Below are 27,470 nucleotides of genomic sequence, written 5' to 3'. Positions count from 1 at the left end.
CATTATTTTATTTAATTATAAAAGGAAAGATTAACCTCATATAGATACATAGACATCCCCCTCTATAAGTTTAGCCATTTTCCTTTTCATTGAAAATAACATCCTAGAATATTTTTCTGTACTATCTCTTTGAATCAGTGGCAATATATTTTGGATTTTTTTTTACTTGTTTCTTCACCAGATTTATAGTACTCAGAGCATTTGGAGTCTTTTTCATAAACCCTTCTTTTCAGGTTGTTTATCATTTTGCATTACTCATTCTGAGATTATTTGAATTTACCATAATTCAGTGTTGTGGTAAATGTGATGTGTAGTACTGCTTTTCTATTTAATTTCAATGATTTCCCAATGATATAAAACGTGTCAAAATGTTAAGATAAGATTTACTTCCTTTTCCTTATGATATAAAATTGCTCTCTACATTTTCCAATCTTATAGAGGACTTGCCATCTTTCTATTTCCTGTATGCATTGAAGAATACATATATAAGGATATATACACATATATAAAATATGTTACAAATATTTATCTTAGGTAGGACATATAAAAAATTTTGTTATGTAATAGCTAATTTTAAATACATCTCCTGTATAGTAATATATGTGTTTGAAGATTAGTGCATCCAGAATTCAGAGATAATGAAAACCCTATCAATTCTTTTCTTGCCGTGGAATTTCAGATAGTAGTGGTCATATTAAGAGGCAGAGAAAAAAGAAGAAAGCAAGAAATAATCCGAGCGCTGGTAAAGAAATCTTCCACACTGCAGCAATTCACAATAGCATGTTATATATAGAAATAAGATCAGTCATTGTTTTCAAGCCTGCTAAATAAAACCGAACTCTTGGAATGGCATGCCACTTGACCTTTCTGGCTTTCACCAGCAGTATTTAACTGGTGCAAAGGGAACACATTTGCAAGGGTCTCCCGTTGACATGAGAGATTCTCCTGGTAGTTCACACAATGTTCAAAAGGCACAAGACCCATGCCTCAGAACGCAAGAGAGAATTATCTTCGCAAGGAGCACGGTCCACACTGAAGAATGATATGAGAAATTTTCAATTTTTGTCTCAACTTATCCTCTCAGCAGGGCCTCTAAAATCACTTCCAGCAGTTAAACACTCAAAACCCGCTCACTTTGAGGTTGAAATACTTGATGCTCAAACAAGAAAGCAGATATGTATTGTGGATAAGGTGAGTTTTATTAATTTATTTAAATTTCTCTTATCTGACCCAAAGATCATTGATCATGTGATTAAATGTTGGCTTTACTAAAAGATATTCCTGGCTTTTAATGTTAATTTTATGATGAGTAGATAGATACTTTATACATTGTTTCAGTAGTAGATATTCACTGCATCTTTCATACACAATTTAAATGGTAGCTAACAATTACTAGGTTCTGGATTTCCTGCTAACGTTGACCATTGTCAGGAGCTAAAATTTCCAGGGCTCAGCTTCTCAGCCTACATGACAAAACGTCTCTAGGTTTTTCTCTTCGTGAACTTTATTGCATATTTAAATTATCATAGAGTTTTAATAGTGTAGAAAATGGGAAGGAAAAGCCACTGAAGTTAGTAAAAATGATACTTAATGTATATGATCAAAGCTAGCCATTTTAAAAGTATTTAGAATTGATTTAATTATTTATCTTGAAAAATGCACATCTCACTTTTTATGAAAAGTTTACTTATTTCAAAACCACAGTGTTCAAAGTCCTAAAAAGAGTGTCTTGCTTAATATGTTACCTATCTATATTCATATCACAGATGCTTCACTAAGAAAAGGTAAAATATATACTTCAAAGGCTGGAAAATTAACACACAAATGTATGAGTACATTGTAGATATACATATGTATGTACAATATTCCAAACATTTTCAGTTTCTCAAAAGTTTAAAAATACACCTGTAGTTTAATTTATTATCAGAAAGATGGATATGTTTAACAAAAATACATCTTCATTTATTTTGCTTTACAAACTTGTTAAATAAGGTTTTTACTGTTGTTCTAAAAATAAAATTTAATCACTGATTCCATTTAACCATACTTTTGCTGTGTTTCTAAATAAGAAGGAAAGAGAAGAAATTGTTTATTGCTTTCAATTACCAAGATCATATACACTTTCTTATTCAGTAATTATAACACTATGACCAGCCTATCGGTTGGGTAATATAACTTTTACTTACATATGAAAAATTAAAGATAAAAAAACTTGAACAAGTTTATACAGGTCATAGTGAAATAGAGATTCAAAACCATTTCTATGCGACTTTAAATCATTTTCTTTTTCTATAGTATCACTGGGGCCATATATAAATGAAGAATATTATGCATAATAAAATTTCAACATGAATTTCATGCATGTTATAACTTACTTCTACTTTAGTATGTCAATGAAGTTTTTAGATTTTTTATATCATACAGGAATAAGACAAATCTAAAAAAAAAGTTATTATTCAGAAGTTGCTGATGTTTGCAATATCTCAATATCAAAAATTCAAAACTTATAGGAAAAATATAATTAAATCAAGGGGAACAAGGCAGTGAATGGAATGGATATTAAATTGGTCAATGATTTCCAAAGACCAAGATACTAAAATGAGACTGGTTATTGTGTTCTTTTTTATATGTGTCTAAACCTTGACACAAAATCCAACTAAAACTAATGGGGAACTGATGGGCTCCTAATTATTTTCCTCAAACATTTAAATTTTCTGTTATTAAGATTTTATCTGAAGCTAAGACATGGAGCTTTACATTTCCAGAGTTACATTTCTAATTAAATTGCTAAAAATTTAAGCATGCGGAAAGCCAGCATTCTTGAGAGATAAAAATTTTGCTTAGGAATCTCATATTTGAACTATAAGAGTCCTGGTATTTGCATCTCCCGTGGCAAACCTTTAGGAAAACTCAGCAGGATAAATAGGGGATTAAGTCTGGATTCCTCACCAGCTTTTATTGCACAATCAACACCATATGATGTGCAACTTACCACATCCAAATATTTGACTTGTCAGTAAAACTGAATTTTGTTTTGTCTTGTTTTAATTTTGTAATTGAATAAATTGTCTCACAGTGATGGCAAGACATTTAAAATTAAAAAAAAAATCCAGATTAATTTACATTTTTTTTGCTTCATGATTCCTAACAGTGCAAATCTGTAAACATGAAAAAGATTGATTTTGTTTGTTGTTCAAGGTATTGTTTTTCTTAGACAAATTAACAGCTATATTAACAGTAAGGTCATGTTAAGTGCCTTTCATTACACTTGGCTCTATCCAGTATACAAAAGAAGTGTTGCTTATGACTTAGGCCCTGTCTTTCAGTAAGGGACTAAGCGTGTTATTAAGTAGTAAAAGGTAAAGGTCATGTACTTTGGAACTAAGCATTTATGGACCAAGTCCCCACCACATCAATCACATCTATCAAGGCTCAGGAAAGTCACTGAATTGTTGATGCCGAAGGACCCTTATTTAGAATATAGTTTACTAAAATCTATTCTGTAAGCTTATAATGAAGAGTAAAAATAATATATGTAACATGCTTAGCATAGTGCCTTAAAGCCTAGAGGGACAAAATAATTTTTTTTAGTTTTAATAATCATTTGGAGAGATAAATCTAATGTGTCTAAACAGCCAAGAAAAAATAAGTGATGAGCCTTGTGACACTGGCACAGAATTTAAATTTGACTTCTTATTACCCATTGACATGATTTGTTATAATGCTTAGGTTAGATATAAATTTTCAAATACCTCGAGTGGGATGTATGTACTTTAGCAATGTATGCTGAGCTCTAGTAGAAATTTAGTTTGCATCTAGATATTGTATCTAGATATATTTAATTTAATTTATATTTATGTTAAGTTAAAATTTATGTATTAAATTAAAAAATAATTTAAATTTCAGAATGGACAAAAGTATATACTCAAGAGATTCATCAGACAAAAACATTGAGAGAATTCCTGAGATTACAGAAAATACATTGAATCGTGTTCTTTTACTTAATCACACACACACGCACACACACACCCCAAACAAACAAAAGCCTTCTCTTGCCTTCACTGTCTTCTCCAGCTTCTGCCCCATTTCTCTCATTACATTCTTCGTGTTCATATCATCTGCCCACATTTCCCTTTTCTCTTTCTGTCCTAAATCCACTCCATCCAGACCTTTGCCTCCACACTTCTCAGAATGTGAACTTGCCGTGGCCGCCAGCGAGGCAGTGGTAAATACCTTGCTAAATTCAAAGGTCAGTTCTCATGCTTTATCTTACTCAGTGTATCAGCAACATTTGCCACTGTTAAGCACATCCTCCTCCTCGAAACACTTTTGCTATTTGAGTTCTGGGATAACACACACTGTTTTTTTTTAAACCTACTTTCTTGGCTTCCTCCTTTTCTCTTATCCTTCTTTATCACCTGACTTGTTAGATGTGGACTGTCAACAACTCTGTCATCAGAACTTCTCTTCCTCTTTATTCATTTACCTTATTGAGTACGGAAGCTTTAAATATCTCTGCCTATTGATGACTCGTAAACATGTAATCATAGCTTATCCTTTTCCTCTGAACTGCAAATCCATTTATCTATGTATCTATCTATATATCTATGTGTGTGTGTAGGTATGGATATATGTATGTGTGTATGTAGGTATGCATGTATCTCTCTTTCTCTCTAGCTATCTATCTATCTATATATATATATCAATCCATCTATCTATTTGGATATTTAATAGGCATCTCAAACTTAGTATATCTAAAACTAAGCACTTGATCTTCCCCCTAAATTTTTCCACAGAGTTTTCCAAGTCCGTAAGTGGCAACCACATCCTTCCAATAGCTCAAGCCAAACACTTGGAGGCATCATGACTCATCTCTTAATCTCACACCCCACATACAATCCATCTTCACAGTGATACCTTCAAATATATCCAGACTTGGACAATTTTTCAACACCTCTACTACCAGTACTCCTCAATCTTTCCTGCTTTTGTCCTTAGCACCTTCAATATATGCCCTACACAGCAACCAGAACTAGCCTGTTAAATCATGTCAGATAATATCATTCCCTACTCACAACTAGTCAGTGTTTTCCTTTAGGTCTTTACTTAACTATCACTTTTTCCTTGGGGCCTTTCCTGATTACCTATTTAAAATTGCAAAATCTGCCAGTATTCTCTATTTCTCTTCCCTGTTCTATTTCTTTACTAGCACTTATTACCTTTTTCATTTTGTTTATTATTTGGCCTACCCCTAGTTTGCCGGCTTCATAAAATCAGAAATTTGGGGATTTTTTCGGTCCTGTATTTTCAACATTTAGGATAATGCTTTTGGCCCAAGGAAAGTGTTTAACCAATATGTATTGAACAAATCTATGCCTGTTTAAAAGATATGTGGATTTGACAATGCACTTATGTTTAGCAGTGATAGTTTTGGGGTGGAGGATTATGATATTTTAAAATACTTTACTATTTTCTAAACCAAATCATCATTGGAATAAATGTAAATATATTTACAGAAAAACACATATAATCAAACCACACCACTGAATGCCCAAACTCCTCCTCGCTTGCTCCCAGCAAGCATGTATAGAATTTTACTTTGTATTTATGATTTACTAACAAATAGTCAAGTTTTGATTACAAAAGCTAACAAGCTTTTAATAAAGAATACAATGCAGATAGGAATATTTATTTAACTAATTCGATTATTTCACATAAATGATTAAAATAATATGACATTGAGGATTATAAGTTGGAGAGCAGATTTAAAATATATTGCTAAATGTCACTTAAGTATTTATTGGAACATCAAAAAATGTATAGGAAAAATAAATTTAAAAATTTACAAGGAACTATTTCTAGTTGCTAACTATCCCTGTCTTGCTTCTATTTTGTAAAATGTCAGAAGCTTATCTTGTGATAAGTAGCTGATTCAAGAGCACGGCCAGAACTGTTAAAGCTAGAGTTGATAAATGTTTCCAATACCATCCCCTTCTTTTTTCTTTAATCTCTTCTCCAAAGAACTTGACCTCAAGAGCTGTCTTTCTCCTATTGTTTTGTTTGCTCTATGTCAAAACTCTCAAAAGCTTTTTAAAAGACTTCCTACTAATAAAACAAAGCACTCAATAATCCCCCAATCCTTCTAATGGTAAAAATACCAATTTTCACCAGAAAACAGAAGAGAGAACTATAGGGGATTGTACAAATGCATAAAAATTGTACTTTTAATACTTCAGTTAGAAATTTTAAGAATTCTTATTTTCTGACATTGCTACTTTTAATATCTTATCTGGAGCATACTACTTAGCATACTTATGCCTCAATATGTTCACCTGTAAAATGAGAAGGGCGCCTGCCTTAAAATGGCCTCATGACGGTTTTCAGAATTTCATGCGTATGCAAATGGCAATATCTTCTTTTTCTTCCATTCCTCTTTTTCTTCCTCCTCTTTCTCTTCTTTTTTTTTTTATTTCCTCTTTTCCTCCTATATCCTTCACCTCTTTCTTCCATCCCTGTCCTTTTTTTCCTCCCTCATCCTCAGCCCTCTTCTCACTTCTTGTTATGTAACATGATATAAGTGAAAGCTTATGAGCTTTGGATTCAGATAGATCAGAATTTTAATATAAATCTGACTGATTTTCTTTTTCCTTGGACACGGTCCAATATCTCTACTCCTTACTACCTTTTCCTGTAAAAGGATTTAAAAAGTATTATTCTTCTCCTTTACAGAGGAAGAAACGGTGACACAGAGTTGAAACAAAGAACTTAGTGTGTGTTTTGAATCCAGCCAATAAATGTTCTGTGTCTTGCTCTTAACTATTATACACTACCACTTGACAGATATTCATGACTTTTACTAGCCAAAATTCTCATGTTCTGTTTAATTTCATGATTGGCATGTCTGACTTCCCATACACCCAATGTGTTTCAGGACAGAGGTGCTGTTTTTGAAGAATATCTACATGCCCTTCCATTTGAGACAAAGGAAAGCTCTTAAACATTCTTTCCATTTTGTATATTTAGATATAAAATAGCATAGTTAACATTCAAACCTAGAAATTAAAAATATTTTTAAAGTCCCTTTAATAATAAATTAAGAACAAAATGTGTTCAAAATGTTTACATAATTAAAAATTATGAAATTGAGATGAGTGGTTCCTTCCAATAGAGGTAATTAACATAATCATTTTCTATGAACCCAGAGGAGTCTCAACACTCACTCTTCTTCTTGGATGTACTTGGGAATTCCATAATACAGCATGCAGTTCTAATTTCAAAAACTTCAGTGTACTTTGTTTACTATTATCTTCCCTGACTTAGAGTCTCTCAGAAAAGGTAGACTTGTTATATTAAACAAATATACATGTCATGAGAGGCAATGTGGTGCAATGGTTTATGCTCTGAAGTCAGATGTATTTGTGTCTGCATTTGAGCTTTGCAAATTATTAATGTTTTATCATCTTAACATGTTACTTAACTACTGTGATTCTTGGTTTTCCAAGTAGGATAAATATGAAATCAAAGTAGGGTAAATATCTATCTTTCAGGAGTATCTAAAGATTGTATATTTCTATGTAGAATGTAGCACCACATTTGCGATGTGGTTAGTTTTCTGTAAATGAATGTTATATTTTTGATAGTGGCAATATATTAGAAATATCATTATTACACTGAAGTAGGAACATAATTGAATTAATATTTTTCTATTACAATTGCAAAAATTTGGGTATTTTTTTATGATAGTCATTATTATCCCTTTCTAAAATGATTAGGAAGCATTAGAAGTAGAAAGCTTAGTCACAGGAACCATCTTTGCAGCATGAGTTTCTAGCATTCTATATCCAACTCATACTCCAAATAATATACATCGGTTACTTATACCATGATATACCATGAAAGATGCCAGTGGATATATGAGCATTGCACATCAGTGTAATAGTAGAGAATAGTAGTGTAATAGTAGAGAAAAAAAATACTCTAAAAAACTATTCATGAATAACATTTACAAAACAAATATAGATTATTATGTCTATTATTACAGATTATATTTTTCCATTTTCCAACTATATCACCACATAAGAAAACTGTTTTTGTTTATGGTTAAGCTATACAGAAGCTATTCTATCTCCTAGTGTATGAGATGCAATGATACTCCATTTAGAAGGTCAACATAGATGAATAAGTTTTAGATGATGCACTAGAAAGAGACGAGTTGAAATTTACCAGGTTCAGTGGTTCTCCAACTCTTTTTATTTTGCCATTTTATAGTGTCACAATCAAGCATTTATTAATTCAATAGAGATTTGTTGAGATACACGTCCATTGCCCTATTAGGTGTTTGAGATAATGCATTAACTCAAAGAGATGCAATTTCTATCTTCATAGATTTTATCCTCTCCTGTGGAAGACAGTGTAGAAGTAATATTAGATGCAAATATATCTACACAGTGAGAGGAAAAACAAGGTAATTTGGGGTGGTTAAACAAAGGGAGCTAATCTGTGGAAAAGGAAAATCTCCCTAGAGAAGTGATGTTTATTTGTGGCCTGGATAGTGAGTAGGTTGAAGAGAAATAGAGGGATGTGATAGACACTTAAGAGATAGAAACAACTGGGCATGTTTCGTTGTCAAAGGTGAGGGAAGGGGAGGATGCAAGTATGATGTCAAATTGTTCCAACAACCGCGGATCTTGGGGATGATATAATTTACTGAGTCCTTTTTGTGAGGTTTTTGTTTGCTTTCTTATTTTTGGTGCAGACAAGTAGAGAGGCAGGAAGGAAGCAAGCACTCAGTTTTCTTCATTTTATGTTGGAGATCTTTGTGAGATATCCAAATAGAGATCACCAGTAGGCATCTGGGTGTGAAGGTCTAGAACTGAGGGGAGTAACCATGGTTGAATATGTTGACTTGGGAATTAAAAACACATAGGAAGTCCTTGCAGCTATTGGAGTAGGGAAGATAAAATTTGAAAAGAACAGTGTGATGCATAAGAAGAGAAAAAACCAACTACAGAAATCTGAGGAATCCAAACATGTAAAGGTCTTAAATAAACGGTCGATAAAAAAGGAAAATAAGGAGAAAGTTCCAGAGACATAGAAGAAATATGGGAAACGTTACATCACAGAAGCCTAAGAAAGAATATTGAGTGAGCAGGAAGAGATCAGTAGTGTCAAATGCAGCTAAGAAGCACGGAGAAATACTATAAGTATTCCTTGTACTAAATTTTGTAGTGTTGATTGCTGAATTTAATTAGAACACTTTAGGTACAGTGATTTGGGGGGAAATCCAGTCTAGAATGGGGGATGACAACCAATGGCACATAAGAAATTTGAGTTTCCTGGAAGGCCTTTCTTTTGTAGGTAGTAAAAGTCTTGAAAAATGTACTTGTCCCAAGCTCTTCATCCTTCCATTGTATACCGATGCTTATGTAGTCTGATTCACATACTTGAGATTATTGTCTATTCCTTCTCTAATACTCCATGTTTCAACATTTTACACTACTTACCAGTCCCAAAACACATCTTGTAATTTCCATTCTTTGAGTCTTGGTCAAATTTGATTCCTCTGCTTGGAGTGTTCTGTCACAATTTGTCCAAATCACATTCATTGCTCATGGTCCGACTGAGGTAACAACCCTTTGTGTGCCATTTATGATCTCCTATAAGCAGATGTGTTCTTTGTCCCAGTAAGAGTTGGTTCAAATCTCCATTATATACGTTACATAATCTAGTAGTTGGGCATGAGCATTTGTAAACTATCATAACAATATGAAAGAGTAACTTTATGTTTGTTCAAAGAATTTTTTAAAAATGAGACTTGTATTTGGTATATCAGTATTTCATTTTTTCTAGTAATTTATTTTCATTGTATTTTACCAATATATCAGTATGTGACAGAATAGAAAGTTTTAAAAAATGATACCTTGTTCTACTTAGTGTGAGAAGCACTGAACTAGATGACATGGAAAGGACCTTACCAATATTGCCACGATTCAAACAGATCAAATGACCTAAATATGACTTGGATGCAAATTTAGAATGTGTCTTATCCAGGCTCCTCTTGGATTTCATTCTGAGGTTGCACTTTCCTGTCAGGCAAGCCAAAATAATAACTGTCTCAGGTTTGTGTTGCAAATACAGAACAAAACTTATATTTGTTCATTTTTAAATTAAATTGTTAGACCAATGAAAGTGAATAAAGCTTGTTTTCCTTATAAATTTAAAGATGGGGCAAAAACAGAAATGCTAATCATTATAGGAAGAAAATTAAAAGGGGCATATAAAGCAATTAAAAGTGAACCTGCTTCCTACTAAAATTAAATGAAGAAAGTTAATAGTTAGAAATGCATGCTTAAAAAAGTACATAAGAGATATCATTTTCTGTGTAAGGACCTAGGAATGAGATGTCCACAAGAGACATGTGAAGATGAGAGGGCTATGCCTACTGTTATTCAAATTAGACAAACAGTCACTTTATGAGTGCCTATGATACTTTAGATTACATGGGGTTGAAAATCAAACATGCTTACTTATGTTGGTATGCATGAGTCAAATTGGAAAGACAGATTACATATTTTGAAACAAATTAGAATATAGTAAATAGCATATGTGAGTTAAACAACACAAACTATAGTAAGAAAGCTGGGGAAAGAGTACTTGCATCTGATAGTGGTTTAGACTCAAGGATGAGAAATAAAGCTGAATTCAGCAGAAAGAGGCACCTCAAAAGGGTCTTTAAAAAGATATAGTACAATACATTGGTCTGGATGAGGTAGAGAGAGCATCCCAGGAAAAAATAGCATATCAAAGGCAAAGAGGCAGAAAAGTAACAAGCAAGGTTTCTGGCCTTATATCCTTAGGTTCACAATGTGATGTTGCAGAATGGAGTAAAATTGAGAATAGATGGTATGGTTGGATGTGCTGCTGGGTCCTGAATGCAGTAGTTGGACTTCTGGACTCAAGAACAGATAATTCTACACTTCATTGCTTGGTCCAAGTGGGGAGACAGGAAGGGGCTGACAGGCGTGGATGCTCCGTTTGTTGTTCCCCAACCATTACCCTGATATTTACCTCACGGGTCCCTCCAGCTCTCCAATAGACCTCCTCAAGGTACATTTAAATCCACTTCCACTGCAGTGCTCTCTTACTTGTGTTTCAGACTGTGATCCTGGCTAAGGAATTTGGACTTTTTCTGTTCTTTCAAATTAGGGGGATAATAGCTCCAGATCTGCCATTCAGAAAATTAAATTTGGCATCCATGTGAAAGATAGAATGGATAGGAGAAAGACTGAAGACAGAGAATTCAGTAAAACGCAGAAGCAAATCTTTTGTGAACCTGTTCTGGACCGCCATATTTGGGAGGCCACATGATATCACGGATCTGCTTAGACTTTGAACATACTTAGCCACCTCTCACTCTTAACCAGCTTATGACTCTGGGCAATGTCCTTATTTTCTTTTCCCTTATATTTTATTGATACAAGTTATTTCATTGTAGGCACTTGAACAAATGCCACTTTCCATAAGGAATTTCTGTAAGGAAATGACTATGGTCCAGAACCTTGAATAAAGTATGACATAGCTAACAAATTAAAATTTAAAAATTTATTAATAATATGAAAATTCTCACATCAATTAAATATATTAAAGAACTATAAAATGAAGAAAATTTTAATGAAGTTTCCACATTGTAATAAAAATATTGAAGCTAAATTATTTTTTCCTTTTATGTATGTGTGTATAATCCATGTTTGAGGAGTAATTATAAAAAATTCAAATTAAATATAAATCAGTGGTACATCTTTAGAACACACATGAAATTTTAAGTAACATTTATATTTATTTCTAATTTAATCTTTACTGAACAACCATGTATGTAACAAAACAGAATAAATACACAATAAATATACCATAGCTTCTGTCAAATGTAGTTACAGCCCACATAGGTTAGATAAATGCATATATCCAGATGAAATAGAATAGACTGTGGTATTATAGGTGAAAGGCATATGATATTCCATTACCATTTTATTTCAATTAAATTTTAGTTTAACTGGAAATTTACTGTTTGTATTTGCAATGAATTAAGGCAATCTCTCTATATGGAAATCTGTTATGAATTTGTCAAATTAACTCTTGGTAAGTGGAGCACAGGGTGCTGGATGGTGAGCCATAGTTCAACAACAGACCACAAGAGAAATTGAAGTAGAGAAGCTTATTACTCACAGGTCCTGGGGTGGCCTTGAGGGGCCACATAGGGAGGTCAAAGCATGGACAGAGGTAGGACCTAGGGCACATGTCTTTGTCAGGGCCCATGGATAGAGTGCTTTGGGGTTCCCAGTCTAAGGCCAGATTAGTCAATTTAAACCATAAGAGAGGGGTTTTGGTAAGCCCGAGTGGGATCTTATTGAAGGGGCACACAAGGAGAAGGCAATGGGAGGCAGGGGAGACTATTGATCACAGGGGCTGTTGGGGATGTCATATCAGGAATGTGCACTTACTTGTGACTCTGCTAACGCTATTTAGGGCATGTGCTTGCCTGAGGGGCGAGTGCCAATTTAAGGTCACCGTAGGCCATCTGGTCAAACAAAACTGATGTTCGATTGCAAGCAAAAAGCAATACCATGGTGTTGCTTAGCTAAAATCTTGACAAAAGCTTAACATGCGCATGCCGTACTTCAGGATGAAGGAATTCTTAGTTCTTCCATGGTCTAACAGTTCAAACAAAAGAGATAAAACTGTACTTACATGATATATTTCTGGGAAATAGTTTTTGTCTGCCCTTTTCATGCTTTAGTTTGATTCTTTTTTCTAGAAATTAAGGGAAAATTGTATGTATTTTGTCCAGATTGACATTTTACTGGTAATTTTGGTAATCTGACAAAGAAATATCAAAATCATTACCCGACTTGCTGCTGGGTTCTTAGTGTATTCTTAAATATAACACAAGTTTTTTTTATCATAGTTTCTTTTACTGACCTTAGTGCTCAGTTATCTAGTGACAACTTTCTTTCCTGAACTTATTCCTCATAAAATTAGGATTTAACAAATGAGTAGTAATTTAAGGCAATGTTAAGAAATAAACGTTCTGTTACTTTATATTTTAAATTATCTAAAGGCTTCAGGGAAAGAGGTCTGAAGGAGCAATACTGCAGCAAGTAAAAACTGATATTTATATCTACATTAAGACTCTTAATATCCTCATGCCACATGTTTCTGGGTACAAATTTGTGCTCCCTGGGGTCTTAAGTTTGCATTATTAGAAGTATAGTAGTGATAAAATTTATATTTTTGCTAGAATTTGTGTAATGACGGCATCTAAGCTCCACACAGTCCTAAATTATACATAGATTTACATATATTTATATTGCATCTTACTTTCTGCTGTGAAAACTGTGCTATTTCCAGGGCTACATGATAAGAGCTCAATGGTTTAGAGGCAATCATTGTCTGAAGGTGATATTACCCTTAAAATGCTTTCAAGTGATTATTATCAAGTACCTACAAGAATATCTTGCAGGGGTATAATCCTAAAATAGCAGCTGTCTTCCTTTTCCCTCCCTTCTTCCTTCCTTCCTTCTTTCTTTCTGGTTTGTTTCTTCATTGAAGAATACCAATCTTCCAGTTGGTAGGCACTCTTATAGACCCTGGGAACACCAGCATGAAAACCAAGCCAAACCAAACAAAATATGCTCCCTCCTTTTCAGACGTTCATGGTATTTTGACGGATAATCACATGTAGATAGTCCAACACGAGATAATATAATACAGGCTTGAAATGAGGCATGAACAAGGTGCTAACTGAGCCCAAATGGATGATTTTCTTTTCTGCTGAAGAAATTGAGAGCAGCTTTAGAAATTTCTTCCAGTTACAAACAGTCCCAGCACACGGAAGGATCATCAAGGGGATGTCTCTAACAGGAACAGGCAATCTCCTAAAGTAGAAATTGTCTCCTCTAAATGCCTTACGTCCTCGGCCTTTCAGGCTTTGACCGAAGGCATTTTGCTATAGAGATACCTCTGGAGAATTTACGAAGGAAGGCAAAGATGAATTCCCTACTCACTTAAGAGTTTCAAAAGTGCAAACTCTTCAGGCTCTGAACCATTAGTATATTATATTTTATTAGTGGATTTTTAAACTGACAAGTCATCAAATAATTTTGAATCCCTGTTGATCTGCTGGGATTCCACTGAGAAACCTGAGCCCACCAGTCTGTCGCCACATAAAGCCTATGAGTGTCACACTCATTTATTTTCCTATGAGAAGTTAGTTCTCTTTTAGACAGATTTATTTTGAACTACTCACCGCATCTAGATAAGAGATATTTTGAGAATTGATCTTACTCTTAAATCAAGGAATGCTGTACCTCTGCCTTCTTATAAACTCATCATTCTTACATCATTTTGTGAGAAGAGAGAATTAATTATTACCTGTCTTTTTTTCTTATTGCAGTTTGTTTTCTCATTACACATTTTTACTGTCTCCAAAATACACATTTAATATTGCTGCAAGTTTGGGTGTTTCTGACTTTGCAATTATTGGTTATTTGATTTTTTAAAAATCAAAATATAATTAGTAATTTCATTTAACAAACATTTGATGAATTACTGGCTGTCAAATTGAGCCCTTTATTTGTCAATACTCTTCTGTGTGCCATTGAATATTGATTTATTATCTGCTTCTCATAAATTTCATTTAATAAAATCCTGTTGTAATCTGAATGTACTTTAATCAGGACTTTAACACAGAATCCTGAGGCAATCATTCAAATGATAGGTTACTCCATTTTTAAAAATGGGAAAATTTCAAAAATCTGTCATTCTAAAATTCCTGAGAAACTTTTATCTTAAGGGCTTCTTTATGAAGAATTCTTTTAATTCTTGATACGAGAAGAAAAACATAAACAGTAAAAACAGCCACAAACCTTGAGCTGCTGATTGCTAAAATAAAATTTGCTTCCTTTCAAAGTAGGGAGAAAAAATCAAATAGGTTTTTTCATAATTATATAAAATAGATCCGTAAATTTACTTATTCACGTTTACTTTTCAATCAGTATTTCCGGCATTATATAGACACAATTTCTTCTTAGGGCTTTGTTGGTAACTGAATCCCTATAATTTAAAGTTATGGTCCATCTATGTCATAGTTTAAGTAGCTGAGTACAATTTGGCTAAAATACCTAATTTTCAAACTAACTGTTCTTGAGATTATACTGTGCTATAGTGGAGAAAAATCTGGACTCAAAGTTTAGGTTTGCTTCTGCAACCAAGACGCACATTTCCCCCCTGCCTGATGATGTGTCTTCTAATTTCTCATACCATTCACCATCTCATCAGTCCTAAAAGGAGGGGCTGATGCTTGGAGTTCTATAACCCATAGCGTATATGTGATAGAGTGTGCAATTTTTTTCAGATATGCCCATGCTGTTGCCTCACAGTTATTCATTTGGGAAGTTGAATGTCTTCCTTTTCCCTCCCTTCCAAGACTCAGCAAGTGTTTGTGAGGCATCAATGTCCCCATCAGTAGAGAGTTCACCTTTGGAGTTAACTCTTTAATGAGCTAATGGAGAAAGTCTCATCTTAGTTTATGAAGCTGTTGACTTTCTAGAATCTCTTTCTATTTGTACTACATCCAATCAATCAGTAAATCATTTTATTCTATACTCAATATATCTCTTCACTGAACTGTTACCATCCTAGTTTAAATCATCGTCACCTCTAACATATTGACTGATCTATGAGTCTTCACGGAACACCCACAGTATATGAAGCAAAACAGAATAAATATACTATAGTTTCTATCAGATGCGGTTACAGCCCATGTAAGTTCCACAGTATCACCACGTGAAATAGAATTTGAAATTTGTTATTACAGGTGAAATGGTTTTGTTATTGCATTATCGTTTTAATTGTCACCTAGAGTCTCTTCAATTTACAGAAGACAGATTGATTCTTTTACAACCTAAGTTATGTCACATCACTCCTTTGATCAAAACCCTCCAAAAGGTACACACCTTACTGAGAAGAAAGCCCTAGCTTCTCCCCCATATTCTATTTATTTATTTTTTTGTGTGTGAGGAAGATCAGCCCTGAGCTAACATCCGTGCTAATCCTCCTCTTTTTGCTGAGGAAGACCAGCTCTGAGCTAACATCTATTGCCAATCCTCCTCCTTTTTTTTCCCAAAGCCCCAGTAGATAGTTGTATGTCATAGTTGCACATCCTTCTAGTTGCTGTATGTGGGACGCGACCTCAGCATGGCCGGAGAAGCGGTGCGTTGGTGCACGCCCTGGATCCGAACGAGGCCACTAGTAGCAGAGCGCGCGCACTTAACCACTAAGGCACACGGCCGCCCCCTCCTCCATATTCTAAAAGGTTGTGCATTATCTCTACACTCTCATCTCTCTGATCATATATCGAACCACTCTGTCTCCAACTCACTCTGCTCCAAGCACACTGGCCTGCTTGCTGTTTCTCAAACACTGTTGATGTGGTGATCCCTCAGGGTCTCCATCCTTGATGTTACCTCTGTCTAGAAGAATCTTCTTCAAGATATCTGCATAGTTTGCTCCCTAGGGGAGGCCTTTTCTCATATATCTTTACCTTCCTATCAGAATCATACTTCTTTCCATCATTCTGATCTCTTACTTCCTTTATATTTTCTTCTTAGAACTTACTCTCAGATATGTAATATATGTATTTCTTTATTGTCTGTCTCATTTATTCTAGAATATTAATTCAGTGTATACTATTGTGCCATAGTATTTTAGAAAGTGAGATTCAGGTAGAAGACTGCTTGTATTGGCCGTGTGACAGCAGCTGTCTGACAGCTGCTGCTTTTGGCTGTGTGACACAGCACAGATCTCTTAACATCTAAGTGCATCAGTTTCCACACTGTCAACTGGGGGTAATAACAGTACCTAACTCTTTGGGTTGTTAGAAGTATTGTTTAGAAGAGCACCTGGTATGTAGAAGACACTATTAAGTGTTGGCGATTATTTTAAAACAGAGTAAAACTTTGTGCGTGCGCGTGTGTGTGTACCGCTCCTATATGCGTGGTACATAGAAAAGTTACTGGTGCATAGTTGGAGCTCAATTAAAATTTTTGAATGAAACAATAAACTCTCATACATATTTACCATATTATATTTGTTTAGCTTGGAGCCTTTGGATAATGATTGATTTGTATTTTATTACAATAATCATGTTTATGTTAAGATCTAAGATATAATGCTTGAAACAGATATTAGCAGCAGCAAGACACATCTGGATAGTGAACACTTTCTAAAAGTTTTTTATCCATTTAGTTAACTTATCAATTATGTAACTTTAGATAGATGTTTACATTTCATGACCACAATTTCTTCATTTTTTAAAGAGTCTCAATAACATGTACATAAGACTGTTTATAATGGCCAAGTGACTCTCTATATTGATCCTAAAGTATTGTCTGCTTCATTGTAAATACTCGACAGATTCTCCTCTACCTCCCACCTCCCCTTGTTCCTCCCCCTCCACTGTAAGATGTAGCATGACTATTAAGTATAAGATTCGAACCACCTATTTGCTTTCAAAGTCCATCCTTGTAGTTTGTTACCTGTGTGATTTGGATAAATTACTTAACCAACCTAAGTCACAGTTTTCTTGTCTGTAAAATCAAGATAATAATATATCTTCAGCCATAAGGATGGTGTGTGAATTAAATTATTTAGTAAGGGTAAAGGTCTTGGAATAGTGCTGGATTCTTAAGCATTCAATAACATTAGTTATGACCACTAGCATTTTTCTTAATGGTCTCCAATGTTATTTCTCCATCACATGTTAACTTAAAACAAAAATGAGATGAATAATTTAATTACAAGGTGAAACTAGCCACGAAACTCATTTTAGTGATGAAAAATTCTAATCTATATCAAAGTAGTAGAAGATAGTATATAGCATATATCAAGCATTGAAATTGATCAGACTTACAGGATTCAACAACATTTAGTCTCTTTATGAGTCCATAGTAGTTGTATTAGGACACTTTACATTCAGAAGAGCAGAAGAGGACCTCCCTATCTGTATCATATTTTTATCTCTGTTTCCTGGTGTATTTATTGATAACAACTTTTTACATTTAAAATTATCTTAACTGGGACTATAAATTCTATGGTTACCTTTTCTACATTTAAGCCTGTGAGATGAATGCACTCTGGAAGCTTACGTTCTGCACAACTACTGAAGATTAATTTTTCTACTTTTGAAAGAGACTGATAAAAGTTATTTGAAAAGTGTTAGCTGAATAACAATGAGGAGAATGATGCTGTTATCATGCCTGATGGTTACTACTTCTGGACCATGAGGAGCAGAGACTAAGCTGCCTGCCACATGCAGTGGGGAAGGAAGTTTGATCATTATTTGCATTCATGATTTTACGGATACTATACACAGCAAGTCATGTTGGTGATGGAGGTAACTTTATAATTCATGTAATAAAATAGTTGACCTTATATTTATTTAACATCTGATAAGCTGACCATTTTTATTTCTCTCATGTGCCCAGGAAACTAATGTCCTTGTCAAGGACGGAAAGCATACATCTTGTGTGAAGCAGGGAAAGCGAATTATATTTTATATCCTATCCCCTCATTCTGAAGGAACCTAAATTTCCAACTACAGTATATATGTATAATAATGTTTGAAATATATGTGTAACATTATATTTATATATCTATATCTATATCTATCAAAATAACATGCACGGTGTATTCTTGCTTAAGACGCAGAGAAAAGATAGGAATAGTACCTGGTTTTATGGTCTTCTAGAATATTCTAGATAATGAAATAAAATTTTAAATGTTTTGGAGACTCTGACTGTAATGAGCCTTAAAATCATTGTTAGTTCCCAAAACATGAGATTGATACCATAACTGGAAGGAATTTTTCACTGCTTCCATGAAGAAATGAAGTGTGTATTTTGAATATGTAAGGGAAGGAGGACCAAATATTTGATGATCAGAAAGGTAGACTCTGGTAAATATCAGTGTTGTTTATTGTTTTTCTTTTTTTTTTTTTTGCTGGTTTTTACACAGGAGCATGGTAGAAATAAACTTACCTACTTGTCTGAAGTAGGTTGTTTTGTGCTGTGAAATATGGGTGAAAGGCATGAATTTATTTCCTGAGGGAAGCTTTGGGAACTTAATCTAATTTCACCACCTCTTTTTTTTTTTTAACTTCTGCCTTGGAAACAGAAATGTTCCATATGATGTCTGCTTTATCGATATGAATCCTAGAGTGAGGAAAATGCAAAGTAGATCATCTACCCAATCTGTGATTTACATGTAGTGTGTGTGAAAAATAAGCATGTGTTGTTTTAAACCACCGAGTTTTGCAGCAAAACCTAGACTAATCTGACAGGTGCCTTCAAGGAAACTTGAATTAAAGATGAGTTTCATGAGGGGCCTGCCTGGTGCCATAGTGGTTAAGTGCGTGCGCTCCGCTGCGGCAGCCCGGGGTTCACAGGTTTGGATCCGGGCGCGCTGACGCACCGCTTGTCAAGCCATGCTGTGGCGGAGTCCCATATAAAGTAGAGGAAGATGGGCACGAATGTTAGCTCAGGGCCAATCTTCCTCAGCAAAAAGAGAAGGATTGGCATCGGATGTTAGCTCAGGGCTGATCTTCCTCACAAAAAGAAAAAAAAGATGAGTTTCATGATTTTGTCAATTCATTATTAAAGATCCTTTCATTATTAGAAAAATTTATAGCAAAGAGACAGAGAGGGAAAGTAGTTTTCTATATTATTGCTAATTTTTCCTCTTGAATTTCTACGTATATATCAATGTCATATGTCTTTCATTTAAAACTGTAAGTCAGGACTAGATCAAACTAAAAAGCTTCTGCACAGCAAAGGAACCCATCAACACAAAGGAAAGACAATCTGTGGAAGGGGAGAAAATATTTGCAAACCACATATCCAATAAGGGGTTAATATCCAAAATGTACAAGGAACTCATACAACTGAATAGCAAAAAAAAACTGCATTAAAAATGGGCAAAGGGGGGCCGGCCCAGTGGCGCAAGTGGTTAAGTGCATGCGCTCCGCTGCGGTGGCCCAGGGTTTTGCAGGTTCGGATCCCGGGCGTGCACTGACGCACCACCTGTTAAGCTATGCTGTGGCGGTGTCCCATATAAAGTAGAGGAAGATGGCCACTAATGTTAGCTCAGGGCCAATCTTCCTCAAGAAAAAAGGGGAGGATTGGCATCAGATGTTAGCTCAGGGCTAGTCCTCCTCACAAAAAAAAAAAAAAAAAATGGGCAAAGGACCTAAACAGACATTTTTCCAAGGACACACAAATGGCCTAGAGATATACGAAAGCATGCTCAGCATCACTAATTATCAGGGAAATGCAAATCAAAACCACAATCAGATACCACCTCACACCTGTTAGGATAGTTATTACCAAAAAGACAAGAAATGACAAATGATGGCATGGATGTGGGGAAAAGCGAACTCTTATACACTGTTGGTGGGAATGTAAATTGGTACTGCCGCTATGGATAACAGCATAGAGGTTCTTCAAGAAATTAAAAATAGACCTGCCATTTGATCCAGCAATCCCACTTCTGGTATACATCCAAATTAAACAAAATCATTGTCTCAAACAGATATCTGTACTCCCATGTTCATAGCAGTATATTCGCAATAAACGAGGTATGGAAACAACCTAAATGTCTGTTGAATGGATAAATAAAATGTGGTATATATACAATGGAATATTATTCAAGCTTGAAAAAGAAAGAAATCTTGTTATTTGCAATAACATGGATGAACCTGGAGGGTATTATGCTAAGTGAAATAAGTCAGACAGAGAAAAACAAATATGGCATGTTATCACTTATACATGAAATCAAAAAAAACTTGAACGCTTAGAAACAGAGAGTAGAAAAGTGGTTCCCAGGGGCTGGGGTTTAAGAGAAGTGAGAGGTTGGTAAAATGATACAAACTTTCAGTTATAAGATGAATAGGGTCAGAAGACCTGTTGTATAACATGGTGATAACATGTTGATAACACCATATTATATAATTGAAATTTGCTAAAAGAGCAGAACTGAAATGTTCTCACCAAACACTAAAAAAGGTAAATATGTTAGATGATGACTGTGTTAATTGACTCCATAGGGAAATTCTTTCACAATGTATATGTATATCAAATCATCACATTGTACACTTTAAATGTCATCATTTTATTTGACAATTATACTTCAGTAAAGCTAAAAAAATAAAAATAATTTAAAAATAATTTAACAAACAAAAAACTGTAAGATTTATAAAATATTTCATTATTCATAAAAAGTAATTCAATAAATGGACTATATTAGGCACTCAATCTATCCACTGGGTATTAATCCCTTCAATGAATGTTTGAGTACCTAGTATATACTAAGATTTCTAGCAGTGATATTTAATAAAATAAGCAGCAGAGGTGGGCTGATTCTAAATATCTGAGGTTGAATTAATAGAACTCTGCGATTTCTCACATAACGAAGTTGGGTTATCACGGTTGATATAAAGATTCTGGTTTGAAAAACTGTTTGAATATTGGTGTCATTAATGGACAGCATTCAGTTCTGGCCATTTAAATTTGTGATCATTGTGAGACAGCTATATAGACACGTTAAATATTTGGTTGTATGTGTAAGTTTACAGCTATGAAACCAAGTTGCTGCTGGAGATATACATTCGAGAGTATGAAAATATATGGCATTCAAATTCCTGGGAATGAATGAGATTAGCTCTCTAGCTAAAAGAGGACTTATTTTTACACAAGATCACCAAAGTGTTGTAATGAAGGTGTTGATGCTTCATGGCTCATTTAATCATCAAATATTTTTCAGAGTTTCAGACACATTAAATAATAAAATTTTCATTGTTCTCAGATGAAAAATACTCAGAATTTGTTTAATTGTTGAGGATGAATTCTTCCGTGAACATGCAATACGCGTAGTGACATTTGAAAAGTAACACAACCACTTTTGGTAGCTGGCACTCTGCAGTAGCATTTACAGGGCAGTGAGCCAAAGGGGCAGAAATAATTGTAGCATCTATTTCTATGGTTTGTTGTCAAACAATTCATTAATAATATAAACTTTCTAAAGGTAATCTTCCTCTCTAACTCTTTTTGCTTGAAACTCATTTCATATTCTACATATTTTAAAAACTGTAACATAAATCTTGAAGTAGGTAAAAAGAAATGTATGAACATGACTTCAAAATTTGAAGTGATTGCTGATGTTTTGGAAGTCGTTTTAAATCTGTATCTATCAAGAGATTAGAATATGCAGTCCCTTCACATCAATAGATTTAATTTAGTTATCTGAAAAATACAATCCTACCACTTTTTTAATATAGACAATATACAATCAATAACAGTACCTTTCAGACTAGACTAAGTAATGGCACCAAATAATCAATGATGTACAGTAAAAAAGGTTTAATTCTCACTCATATGACATGCCCAACGTGGACGAGCTGTGGCTTTGCTCTGAGCTCTCCTTATTCTGGAACCGGGCTGATGAGGCAGCTCTTGTCATTGTCAGTTTCCAAGAAGAGTGAACAGAGATGTGGTATCTTAGTTTGGGTCGCTGTGACAAAGTACCATAGAATGGGTGGCTTATAAACAGTAGAAATTTATTTCTCACAGTTCTGGAGGCTGGAAGTCCAAGATCAGAGTGCCGGCATGGTCAGATTCTGGTTAGGATCCACTTCTGGATTGCAGACTGACATTTTCTCCTTGTATCTAGAGGGCTAAAGAGCTCTCTAGAGTCTCTTTCATAAGGACACGAATTCCATCATGAGAGCTTCACTCTCACGACTTAATACCTCCTGAAGGCTCCTACCTCCTAATACCATCACATTGAGGGTTCGGATTTCAACATATGAATTTTGAGAGTGAAAAACATTCAGTCCATAATAGTTGGTGAACTATACCCTGGCTGTTAAAGTTTCCTCTTGGACTTTAAACACGTTGCTTCCTCTCACATTTCACTGGTCAATCAAACAGTGCCTTGCTTGAATCCAACATAGTAGATATATTCCCTCTAGAAGGCCTGCCCAGGGAGGGACAACAAATATTTTCAACAATTACGAGTCTACCAGAGTAAGCAAAGACTCTTTGCAACAAAGTTATTTACTCCAAAATTTATGTGCTAAGGTTCATTCACTTTAATTATATACAGAGCCCCAATTTCCCATTTAAATTCTATTAACTGATTTGCTTAGTTGGAACAATCTTAGCTGTCTGGTTTCTGAGCCAGAAAAACAAGCGAGACTTGTAGCAAGCAAGTGGAGGGACAAGTCCAAGAAATAAGATCCAGCAGCTTCCAGAACATATGCTTATCATGGTAGAAGTCAGTATCTCCCAGATGGATGTGTGAAAACTCACAACGTGTTTTAAGACCTAAGACTTGAAATGGACACACTGTTGCTTCTGTCCACATTCCATTGTCCAAAGTAAGCCAAAGATCCAAGTTCAACATAACCAGCATCACCTCCTAGAGAAGTGGAGATGAGGAATAAAACAAATATTTGCTAAAACAATCTAATTTGCTAGAAATCTTCAATTTCTAAGGACCATTTAATTTATTCATCTCTTAGTAGGACAATAAATATATGTTAGGGAGAAGAGGATTCAAATTGGGTGGATTAAAATATTTGATGCTTAAAGAGATCGGTAAAATCCTACCTCTTTTTAAAAGAGGTCTATATTTTTAAAAAATCCTTTTTTAGGAAACCGGCTATCCATAGTAACTCATTTTCCAAGAGATGCTGTGTATCTTAGAATGGGGATTTCCTGAGTCACCAGGGGAATAAACGTCAATTTTTAAGTTTTAATGCATAATAAGTCTATGTGGGTTTTTTTTTTGAAATTCACCTTAACTATATTGTGCATCTTTCAAAAGCAAATATTTAGTATCTTGACTGTTAAGGTTAAATGTCTATGTGAGTAATGAATCTTCTCAGATTTATTATAAAACTAAATACATGAAATATTTTACATGGTACCATGTTAGTTTCATTTTTAAATATAGATTTTGAAATTTGAATGTGTTTTTTCAGGTTAAAGGTAATCAACATATCCTTTTGATATCATCAGTAGGAAAAAAGGTAAACAAATTAATTATACAACAGAGTTAACACCTCAGGTGATTTCCAATCTTGATGTAAAATTTTAAAAAGTAAACATCACCCTTCTGAATTTCTTTGTAATCTATACAATGAAATGACTGAGCTATATATTTCTTTTCCTCTCTAAATGATCAATATTTTTAATACTTCTTTACTACTTGACAACAAACTACCCAAATACTTAGTTTAAAACAAAGGCCATTTATTTATCTCATTATTCTGTTATTGGTGATTTAGCTTACTGCTGCTCAGCAGATCTGCTGTCTTCTGCGGGGCTTACTCAAGTACTTGCAACCAGCTGCCAGGTAGCTGGATGACTCTGATCCAAGAGCGAGCTGGATGAAAGGGAACAATGGGGCCATGTGTCTGTCATCACTTGGGAAGCTACCTCTGGCTTCTTTACTTGGGGCCATCAAGGGTATTATCAGAAAGAATGGAAATGCACAGCCTCCTGAGTCTTAGATTTGCAACTTGTACAACCTCACTTTTAACACATACTTTTGATTAAAGCAAATCACCAGGCTAGCCTAAATTTAAGGTCTGGGGAAATAAACTCTACCTCTTGACAGGAGGATCTGCAAAATATTGTGGCTATTTTTGCAATCACCACAACAGCATAGAATAAGTACACTTTTATTACTGATAAATATTCCCTTTTACAACTGAAGACAAAGTGACTTTGGTAAATGTCCCTCTCATTGTCATTGCAAATCAACAAGTGGAAACCAATTATTTTTTAATCAGTAATTTTTCAACAGACTGTAAATCCTTACTTATTCTGAGAAAGTCTTTCTATTCTGGTCATCATTAGGCAATTATGTCACTTAATATGGACCCTGACATATTTTACACATTGTAATTAAGAAAATTCAATCTAGATTTAAAATATACTATATGGACTTTTTCTCCCTCCATTTTTATCTGCATTTACGTTTTAATGAACTGTATTATTGATGAAGAATTGTATTATGGAAAAATGACCTTTTTCAAAGAAATGATTATAAATTAATATGGATTATGCATACACACTTAAGTCTTTTTCTTATGATCATGAAGCTCAATGATTAATCAAATGGTAATAGAATATCATTCATTTGTTAACTACTTTCTTCACATAGCAGTCGATTTTCACGTAATAATACTTGCGGCTATTTGGAAAGGAAAATGGCTGCCTTTGATCACTAGCATTTTTAACAGATTTCTTTAAATGATTACTTCTTAGTTTGCTCATACATGATATTATTTTATTTAAAATGGTCCTTCAGGATCGATACAGAAACCATTTCATTTAAACATGGCTTGGGCTTCGTTATTTCATTAATATCATATTAAATGTAAACCTTCTTGAGTGCAAGGATTATTTTCTAGGCTTCACAAACTTGCAATAGGAAAGCAAGTAATCATAAATATTAAGAAGTCTAAGAGGTAATCATAAAGATTAATTTCACTAGGCTCTATTTTATTCTTAAAAATATACTTTTAACTCTGTGCTCTTTATCATCCCCTTCAGTCCTAAAATATTCTACAACCTAGATTGGCTGTAAAACATATATTCTAAAAGTATTCTAGAAAGAGTATTCATCATGGAAAGTTTTGCGTTCTTAAAATATAATTTATTTTTTAATTTTAAAACATTTCTTTTTTTTTGTATTTTGTTAGTATATCAAACTCTCATTTCAGTTTTAAATTTTCATTCATATTTTCAATATGTTTTGATTTCAAGCTATAAGATAGAAAACAAGCATATAGGAATAGCCATTTCAATAAATAACATATAAAGACTTACTACTTTCATATTAAATAAAGATGAAATGGCTTGGTAGTAAATACTATAAATAAATATGCTAGTCAATAAAGGACTGTTAATTTTATTGAAGGATTACAAAAATCAAATATTAGAGTAGCTATTAAAATTGTCTTTATTTATGTCTGCAATGTTAAAATAATATAAAAACTATGCAAAAATTAAATTTGATAAACTTAGGTACCCAAAAATCATACAGATTTTTGGTGAAGTCTTTAGGGTTTTCTACATATAGTATCATGTCATCTGCAAATAGTGACAGTTTTACTTCTTCCTTTCCAATTTTTTTGCCTTTTATTTCTTTTTCTTGCCTAATTGCTGTGCCTAAGACTTCCAATACTATGTTGAATAAAAGTGGGGAGAGGGAGCATCCTTGTCTTGTTCCTGATCTGAAAGGAAACACTTACAGTTTTTCACCATTGAGTATGATATTAGCTGTGGGTTTGTCATATATGGGCTTTATTATGTTGAGATATTTTTCTTCTGTACCCATTTTATTGAGAGTTTTTCTCATAAATGGATGTTGAATTTTGTCAAATGCTTTTTCTGCATCTATCTAGATGATCATATGATTTTTAGCTTCCATTTTGTTAATGTAGTGCATCATTAATTGATTTGGGGATGTTGAATCATCCTTGCATCCCTGGAATAAATCTCACTTGATTGTGATGTATAATCCTTTGTTGAATTTGGTTTGCTAATATTTGTTGAGGAATTTTTCATCTATGTTCATCAGGGATATTAGCTTGTAGTTTTCTTTTTCTCTGGTGTCCTTGTCTGGTTTTGGCATTAGAACAATCTTGGCCTCACAAAATGAGTTTGGAAGCTTTTTCTCTTCTTCAATTTTTTGGAAGAGTTTGAGAAAGATAGGTGTTAAATCTTCTTTGAATCTTTCGTAGAATTTACCAGTGAAGCCGTCTGGTCCTGGATTTTTGTTTGTTGGGAGGTTTTTGATTACTAATTCATTCTCTTTACTAGTAATTGGTCTATTCAGATTTCTAGTTCTTCATGATTCAATCTTGGCAATTTATCCATTTCTTCTAGTTTGTCCAATTTGTTGTTGTATAACTGTTCACAGCAACCTCTTACGATCTTTTGTATTTCTGTGGTAGCAGTTGTAATTTCTCCTCTTTCATTTCTCATTTTATTTATTTGAGCCTTCTTTTTTTTTTCTTGGTGAGTCTAGATAAAGGTTTGTCAATTTTATTTACCTTTTCAAATAACCAGCTCTTAGTTTCATTGATCTTTTCTATTGTTCTTCTAGTTTCTATTTTATTTATTTCCACTTTGATCTTTATTATTTCCTTCCATCTACTAACTTTGGGCTTCATTTGTTCTTCTTTCACTAATTCCTTTAAGTGCAAATTTAAACTGTTTGTTTGAGATTTTTCTTGTTTATTGAGGTAGGAGTGTATTGCTGTGAATTTCCCTCGTAGAACTGCTTTTGCTACATTCCATAGATTTTGTTATGTCATATTTTTTTTTTTGTTTGTCTCTAGGTGTTTT

General features: G+C 34.0%; 1 protein-coding gene across 1 annotated transcript in view; it reads left to right on the top strand.

Annotated features, from left to right (window-relative positions):
* The first annotated feature begins 960 nt into the window (after nt 1-960).
* Nucleotides 961-27,470, top strand: part of TECRL (trans-2,3-enoyl-CoA reductase like) — a 108,236-nt gene continuing 81,726 nt past the window's right edge. Inside the window, exon 1 of the mRNA XM_058546388.1 lies at nt 961-1,191. Within this exon, the coding sequence (XP_058402371.1) occupies nt 961-1,191 (231 nt within the window). The remainder of the gene's footprint in view (nt 1,192-27,470) is intronic.

This window comes from Diceros bicornis, chromosome 8 (genome assembly GCF_020826845.1).
Source record: "Diceros bicornis minor isolate mBicDic1 chromosome 8, mDicBic1.mat.cur, whole genome shotgun sequence".
In the NCBI taxonomy this organism is placed as follows: domain Eukaryota; kingdom Metazoa; phylum Chordata; class Mammalia; order Perissodactyla; family Rhinocerotidae; genus Diceros; species Diceros bicornis.
This window is presented reverse-complemented; position numbering and strand designations above follow the sequence as displayed.